The 8211-nt window shown below is 59.3% G+C and overlaps 1 protein-coding gene and 1 long non-coding RNA gene across 3 annotated transcripts; both read right to left on the bottom strand.

Annotated features, from left to right (window-relative positions):
* Positions 1-427: 427 nt before the first annotated feature.
* RAB42 (RAB42, member RAS oncogene family) lies at positions 428-2271 on the bottom strand (the record flags this gene model as incomplete). Its single annotated transcript, XM_080632343.1, has 2 exons — positions 428-860; positions 2057-2271. 2 exons carry the CDS (start codon positions 2269-2271, stop codon positions 428-430), a joined length of 648 nt encoding a protein of 215 aa, XP_080488469.1.
* Positions 2272-3753: 1482 nt separating this feature from the next.
* On the bottom strand, positions 3754-6090 carry LOC308228872. 2 transcript variants are annotated; one of them, XR_013958280.1, is made up of 5 exons: positions 5925-6090; positions 5349-5412; positions 4746-4797; positions 4309-4410; positions 3754-3981 (listed from the first exon to the last, which is right to left on the bottom strand). It is a non-coding gene; the product is annotated as an uncharacterized lncRNA (long non-coding RNA). The 2 variants fall into 2 exon arrangements; XR_013958281.1 differs by having other exon boundaries at positions 5349-5415.
* Positions 6091-8211: the final 2121 nt, after the last annotated feature.

Raw genomic sequence — 8211 nt, forward strand, 5'->3', positions numbered from 1 at the left:
GGTGCAAGATCCCTTTTGGTGGTGTTAGAGAGAAGGGAAGGGGTTTGGGCTGGTCTCTGCTGTGTGGACAGAGCGGGGTTGGCACTGTCCCCCCCTGCCTGCAGCCCAGGGTGTTTGGATCATGGGATGTGGTGCCTGAGGATAAGCAACGGAGCCTGAGTCCCAGCGTGGGGTGTGCAGGAGGGGCTGCTGGACATGGCCCTCTGAGCACGGAGACTTGGGCAGTAAAAGGGGTTCAGATGAGCCCTTGGCCGAGGTTGGTGACACCCCCAGGGGCTGGGGCCAGCCTCAGAACAGAAGAGGGACACGGGTGACAGCCACCCCTGCCCTGTCCTGCCCCTCCCCACTCACACACAGGCAGAAGCACTGACCAGGGGTGTTTAATGCGCTCCTGTGCCCCACAGCAGCCGGGTCCCAGTGCCCGCCTCTAGCACGAGCAGCTCTTCCACCTCTGCTCCTTCTCCATCGCCGCAGCCGGGAGCGGCGCCGGCAGCGGGACGCTGCTCTTGACCCCATCCCAGGCCTCGCCAGCTGCCAACTGCCCTGCCCGCAGCGCCTGGTAGATGGTGACCGTCAGCATCCGGAAGGCCTGGACCACGTTGGTGGCGTCCTTGGCCGAGGTCTCGATGTACTGCACCCCCAGCGCGGCCGCCAGCCGCTCCGCCTCCCTCCTGCTCACGCGGCGCTGCGCAGCCAGGTCGCTCTTGTGCCCCACCAGCAGGAAGACGATGCGGGACGGGGGCACCGTGTCCGTCACCTCCCGGTGCCAGCGCCGCACGCTCTGGAAGGACGCGGGGTTGGTGAGGTCGAACAGCAGCATCCCCCCGGCCGAGTTGCGGTAATAGGAGCGGGTCACGGACCTGGGGCAATGGGAGAAATGGGGGGAGCATCGCACCTGCCTGCAGCACAGCCCCTGAGCTCCCCCATCAACTCCAGCCATGGTCCTGGTGCTCTCCCATCAACTCCAGCCATGGTCCTGGTGCTCTCCCATCCCCTGCAGTCATGGTCCTGGTGCTCTCCCATCCCCTGCAGTCATGGTCCTGGTGCTCTCCAATTCCCTACAGCCATGGTCCTGGTGCTCTCCCATCAACTCCAGCCATGGTCCTGGTGCTCTCCCATCCCTGCAGTCATGGTCCTGGTGCTCTCCCATCCCCTGCAGTCATGGTCCTGGTGCTCTCCAATTCCCTACAGCCATGGTCCTGGTGCTCTCCCATCCCTGCAGCCATGGTCCTGGTGCTCTCCAATTCCCTACAGCCATGGTCCTGGTGCTCTCCCATCCCTGCAGTCATGGTCCTGGTGCTCTCCAATTCCCTACAGCCATGGTCCTGGTGCTCTCCCATCCCCTGCAGTCATGGTCCTGGTGCTCTCCCATCCCTGCAGTCATGGTCCTGGTGCTCTCCCATCCCCTGCAGTCATGGTCCTGGTGCTCTCCAATTCCCTACAGCCATGGTCCTGGTGCTCTCCCATCCCCTGCAGTCATGGTCCTGGTGCTCTCCAATTCCCTACAGCCATGGTCCTGGTGCTCTCCCATCCCTGCAGCCATGGTCCTGGTGCTCTCCCATCCCCTGCAGTCATGGTCCTGGTGCTCTCCCATCCCTGCAGTCATGGTCCTGGTGCTCTCCCATCCCCTGTAGTCATGGTCCTGGTGCTCTCCCATCCCTGCAGTCATGGTCCTGGTGCTCTCCCATCCCCTGCAGCCATGGTCCTGGTGCTCTCCCATCCCTGCAGTCATGGTCCTGGTGCTCTCCCATCCCCTGCAGCCATGGTCCTGGTGCTCTCCCATCCCTGCAGCCATGGTCCTGGTGCTCTCCCATCCCTTACATCCATGTGTCTTGAGCTTGCCCATCCCCTCATGGGGCAAAGGGGTGCTTGGGGGGCCCTGAACCCCCTTTAGAGCTGGATCAAGGGCTCTGTTCCCCAGGGACACCGTTGGCTTTGACTCATCTGAGCCCCCTGCCCGGGCGTCGTGGTTCCATCCCCAGCAAAGGGACGCCCTTTGGGGTTGGGCTCACAGGTCTCTAATGCAGGGGCCCCCCATGGCCAGAGCAGGACTCACCTGAACCTCTCCTGCCCGGCCGTGTCCCAGAACTGCAGCTTCACCCTCAGCCCCGGCTCCAGCTCCACGAACTGGACGTAGAAATCCACCCCCACCGTCTGGTTGATGGCGTCCAGGAACACCCCCTCCGTGTAGCGCCGCAGCAGCGAGGACTTGCCCACCGTGGAGTCCCCCAGCATGATCACCCGGAACTGGAGCTGCCACCGCGGCTCCATCGGCTCCTCCGGCCCCGCGCTGGGAGCGTGTACGGGCAGGCAGGACCTGGCTCCTCCACCCAGGAGGCGTTCCCGGCCCGCCATTGGAGCCCCTTTTATCCTGGCTCCATCCGCATGGATTCACTCAAGGGGAGCCTGATCCTGTTTATCCCGTCAAGGGCCAGACACTGGGAGGGTGACACCTTCCCCCCCTAGAGCAGAGCATCCCCCATTGCTCAGCCTGGACAAGAGAAGGTTCCTGAAGGGGAGACCTTAGAGCAGCTCCAGTGCCTAAAGGGGCTGCAGGAAACCTGGAGAGGGGCTTGGGACAAGGGCCTGTAGGGACAGGCCAAGGGGAATGGCTTGAACCTGCCAGAGGGGAGACTGAGATGAGCTCTTAGGCAGAAGCTCTTCCCTGTGAGGGTGCTGAGGCGCTGGCACAGGGTGCCCAGAGAAGCTGTGGCTGCCCCATCCCTGGCAGTGTTCAAGGCCAGGTTGGACACAGGGGCTTGGAGCAAGCTGCTCCAGTGGAAGGGGTCCCTGCCCTTTGTAACTGGATGAGCTGTAAGGTCCCTTCCAACACAAACCATGTTACTCTATGCCATGGGTTGAGTCTTGGTGTGTCCCAGTGCTCGGAGCAGCCTTTATTTAGTGTAGAAAAGCCTCACGTTCATTAAACCCACCGCTTTAGGGAGGTGTTATTTAGTCAAAGCCCCCAAATAGAGGCTTTAAATAACCCTTGTGGGGACGCAGCACCAGGGCTGGGTGCTGGCGAGGTTTGGGGTCACCTCAGCACCCTGACAGCCCCTTGGCCCCTTCCCTTGGGGAGTTCTGGGTCCTCCAACCAGACTGGGGGCTCCCCAGTAGACCTGTGGGGTCCCTCCATAGCCCCCGACAGCCCAGAGTGCAGTTGGGATGGGGCAGCACCCATGGGTGGGTGCTGATGGGGTCCTGCACGGGGCTGTGCCTGTGTCCCTGCCCCACTTCACCTGAACCTCTCCTGCCCCAGAGCTGCAGCTTGTCCCTTGTCCCCGTCCTGCAGCACGGTCCCTGGGGACAGGGCCAGCTCTGGCCTCACCATCGCGCAGGTGGACACATAAACCAGCACCAGGAGGGAGGAGGCACCAGGTCCCTCCTTGTCCTCAGGCCGTCATCATGGGCCAGCTCCATCCAGCCATGGGGCTGCAGGTGTAGAACACACTGCTGGAGGGGCAGGGGCTCTTGTGACCCCCTTTGAGGGCTGCATGGACACAGGGAATCCCTCCTCACTGCAACAGCTCTGGGGCTCTTTGCTCTCCATCCTAAGGGAATGGGTAACTCGGTCACCAGCAGACGTTGGCAATGCTGAAGGTGCCATTCCAGGCACCCCCATGCCCAGCCACCAAGAGGAACCCACCTCGAAGGATGAGGTGGAAGAAGTCCTTGGGATTCAGGGCTCATCCCAGCAGGATGCAGGTGCCCCGGAAGCAGCCCAAACCCCAGCACAGGGGACACAGCACAAGCTTCAAGTGATTGTGTTTATTCACCCTCCAACGTTCCATACCCGGACCCTCCCCTCCAAGCTCTTCTCCTTGGAAAACTCCAGTCCTTCCATGCACCGTTGCAGCAGGAGCCAAACAGGGTCCCTCTTGGGTGGGTGCAGTGAGTGGAGCTCAGGAAGGAGCCAGGATGTGGCTCTGCAGAGCTCCCGCAGCCCTCAGGGACCAGCTCACACCTCAGCTCCACGCAGACCTGAAGAGGGGTAACAGAGAACACAGCTCAATGAAGGGCAGCAGCTCCTGGTGCCACACAATTCCCATCTATTCCCATCTGTCCCTTGGCTCCTTCACGCCTGGCCTCAGCCCCATATCCGCAGGACTCATCCAGCAGTCTCCAAGGGAAGGATCATCACGGACCAGGCTGTACCCAAAGGGCTGCCCAGTTAAGATCCCGACTAATGAAGCCCATCATTCCCAGGTGGGGGAGTGGCCACTTCCAGCAGGGGCAGAGGCAGCTTGAACCATCCCTTCCTCCCCCCAGCCCTGGCGAGATCCCACTCAAACCACCAGGGACACTCACCCAATTCCATGTCAGCTTCCCACGATCCGGGCCCTATGGAAGGCAAGGCCTATCCCTTCCCCAGGGAGAGGGGCTCAGCAGCTCTTTTCCATCAAGTCATTCCTGGAAAATCCAGCCCCAGGTGAGGCTCTGAAGCTGGCGGGATGCTGCCCACCAGGAACTGATGCATCAGATCCAGCCCAGGTAAACCCCGGCCTCCCGCTGTGCCCAGCATTCCTCCAGGCTCCCTCCCACCCCAGCCTTCCCAAAGGAACACCAGCACAAGCTGTCTTCTGACTGGCCCCTCTCCCAGCTGCACTGCACCAGCACAGGATGAGACCAGCCCGAAGGTTGTTTTTCCTCCTTTTTCGACCACGAGATCGGTATTCAGATCTGATGGGAAAGGGATCCGGAGGGACGGGACACAAGAGCTTGGAATGAGGGCATCCCATTCTCACCTGAGGCCTAACCACAGGCAGGTCATGGTCATCATCCAGCAGCCAAATGACCCTGGAAGAAAAAGAACATCCCCCAAAATCAGGAGCAGGCTGCAGTCTGATGGATGCACCCCACATTCCTGGAAGTCTATAGGAGGGGCGAGTGACAGCAACGGGCAGGAGAAGCCCAGCAGTCAAAGACCTTCCATTGCTCTGGCATGCTGTTGGAGACCTGTAGCTACTGCACTGAGCCACAGCTCTTGGATGAACATGCCCAGGCAGCACGGAGCTCCTCACCAAAGGCTGGGATGGCTCCGAGCAGCAGCAGGGATCCAGCAGCTTCAGATGGGGTTTGGTTCCAGGGTCTGCCACAGTAATGCTGGGGAGAGAAGTCCCTGTATCCCAAGGGATGCATGACATGGACAGAAAAACCAAGGGGAACCTGCAGCTCTTCATGCCTCGTATGAGGAATAGGGAATCCCTGTCTGCAGGATGAGCTTGTGGAGGATGCACAGCCCCTGGAGCGAGCCCCACGCTGGCACTACCTGGTGCTCAGGCCAGGGGGACCATGAAGGCAGCCCCATTCCCAATGGGATACTCCGGAGCCCGGATCGCACATCTCACCTGTCCAACACCGCGCCTGGCACCAACCATCCCATGCCCTAGGATCGCCTTCCATGCTGGGACGCTGCTGGGGAACAGAGCCTTGAGCTTCACACGGACGACAGAGGGACCTTAAAGCCCATCCAGTTCCAGCCAGCGGCACCTTCCACTTGCTCCAAGCCCCGTTCAACCTGGCCTTGAACACGGCCAGGGATGGGGCATCCAAACCTTCCCTGTTCATCCCATCCCAGCGTCCCACCACCCGCACAGGGAAGAATTCCTTCCTAAGATCCCATCTCCATCTCCCCTCTGGCAGGTCAAAGCCATTCCCCGTGTCCTGCCCCTCCACCCCTTGTCCAAAGCCCCTCTCCGGCTCTCCCGCAGCCCCTGTGCTTTCCTGCCATGTTGCCGCTCAGTTACATTGGTTCAAACGGAGCGGCGACCGTCGAGGAAAACCCTTCGCTCTCGGCTCCTTTTTGACCGCATCTGCCACAGCACCGAGACAGACGCAGCTTCGATAGGGCCGGCCCGGGCTCCCCCGCCCCGCAGCCGCTTCCCCCGGGGGGGCTCTGAGCTCAGCCCGCTGCGGTCACTCACCCGCGGTCACATCATCCACCCCTGCAAGAGGGAGCGGAGCCCTCCCGCGGCCGCGCTGCCCTTCACAGCCCATGAGAGGGCCCCGAAGGACCGCGGGGAGGCCCGGGAGAGGGCCGATGGCGGCGGATGGCGCCTGTCCCGTGTGCCCCACCACAACCGCAGCCGCCATCGCAGAAAGAGGCGGAAGTCACCGCGCAGTGGCCTTTTATAGCGCGGCAGCGCGGGGGCTGATTGGCTGCTGAGGCTGAGCCTTGCCGCAGAGCCTTATGGGAGTTGTAGTTCGTGCCGCCTACGGCGCCCCCATCCTCCATGCCACCCCACTTCCCAAGGGATAAAGGCTCCCCTCTGCTCCCACAGCAGTAGCGAATATCCCATCCCAAGCACCAAGACTGTGGTTTATAAGCGCCCCAGCCCACCTAAACAGTCTCCAATCCAGGTGGCACAAAGAATTCTCTCTCCTCCTCCCCACCAGGAGTTGCTCTTCCAAAATGGGATGGAAGCACCTGTGTTTTCCTACAGCAGCCACATTTTACCTTCCTTCCTTCCTTCCAGAAGTTGGAGAGCACACCCAACCCTTGGGGAATGGAAGGAAAGTTTCTTGGAAGCAAAAGCCTACCTCCCAAAGCAATCCCTCTGTTGGGTTCCTGGCTCATGATCCATCGTCAATGGAAAGGATTCCAACCAACAGGTTTGGAGCGACTGCTGGGATTCCTGCAGGTGCTGATGGCACAGCCGCCAGGAGAAATGGGGGTGAGAAGCCGCAGGCTGCTTCCTGCTCCTGAGCCCTGGGGAAAGAGCAGAAAGGATGAGGGGCAACAACAATTAGTTTTAAACCTGAGCAAAAGACACAGATGAAAACCATTCACAGGGCTCTGGAATTGCCCTTTGGAGCTGGTCACCGCCCCCCCTCCCAAGTGTGCCAGGTTGGCAACCAAATCATCCTGGTCCTCATTTAAAGCACAAGCCTGGAAATGAGCCCCAACCCTTGTGTGGCCAAGCTCTTCTAAAGACAGCCCTGGCCAAAGCTGGTCCCATCCTTCCCCTCCTGCATGGATCTTGCGGCTGCTTTGCCAAGTCACGAGGCGCTCATTTCCTGGGTGTCCTGGATTCTCCTTGGCACTTGCACAAAGGGAACCTCGAAATCTCCCCATCAAATCCCAGGGCAGAAACTGGGAGATCACTGTAGCAAAAGATAGAAACCCTTCCCAAAAATCCAAACCTTGGTAAACATCAAGTGTTTGGCAAGAGAATCTTCCAACTGAGTGAACGCCCAAAACCTGTGATGTTCAACAGGCCCAGCATGAGATGGTGGATGGAGTTCCAAAGAGGAGCAGAGAAAAACTCACTGCATGCCTGCATTGGGGAGGCCCTGATGAAACCTCCTGGTCTGGCTGGGAGCCTCACACCAGTCTCTTCGGTAGCACCCACAGGATGGGAGCACTGGGAGATGCTCCTGCACTATGGAAGAGGCTGCAGTTCCCATCACCAGACAGGTGGGAGCAGACATCCCGCAGGAAAGCGCTTTGTGAGGAGCTAACAGTGAGGAAAAGCAAGGATGAATCAGTAATCCCAAGCGCTCCCTGGGAATCCTGTGTGCCGAGGGGACAAGACAAGCCCTTGACACGAACAGCTCTATCTCTTATCACCTTACCTGTGTTATCTACCATTGCTTTGAGCCTGGAAACATTAGAGCAGAAGCATGGAATGAAATCCAGAAGCTGGTGTATCCAGAATGCTTCACAAGACGCAGAGAACAAACCTGGGAGGTAGAGATTCCTCTCAGGTCTTGTTTAGCAGAAGCTGGGCATGAGGAAAGCCAGTAATGAGAAATGGAGTATGCAAAGATCAGAGCCAAGCATCTCTGCTCCTCCAGAGGGATTCAGAGAAATACCAAAGGCTGTTTGGTACTTCTTGATGTGCGGGATAGGAACCATCTCCTGAAACTGGTCCAAGCAAAAGGAATTTACTCAGACACACATGGAAAACATCATCACTGATTCCTATCAGAGCTCTCAACCCACACACTGGGCTGCACTGGTGCAGAGCCACGTTAGCTAAAGGAATAGTTTCCTTCCTTGTCCTACTGGTCAGCATTCCTCACAGGCCACCCCCCCTGCTTATGTCAAGCTTGGACCTAAACACATGCAATGGCAACAGTCCGCCCCACAGCCTTGCAGCTTCTGCTTTGGAAACCACCCCTGCTTCATGCCCAACAGGAACACCCACATCTTTCCAGCTCTGCACTTGGCCCAACATTTTTCAGTCTATGTAATTCCAACAGTAATCC

Source organism: Psittacula echo (assembly GCF_963264785.1).
Source record: "Psittacula echo genome assembly, chromosome: 21".
Lineage (NCBI taxonomy): Eukaryota > Metazoa > Chordata > Aves > Psittaciformes > Psittacidae > Psittacula > Psittacula echo.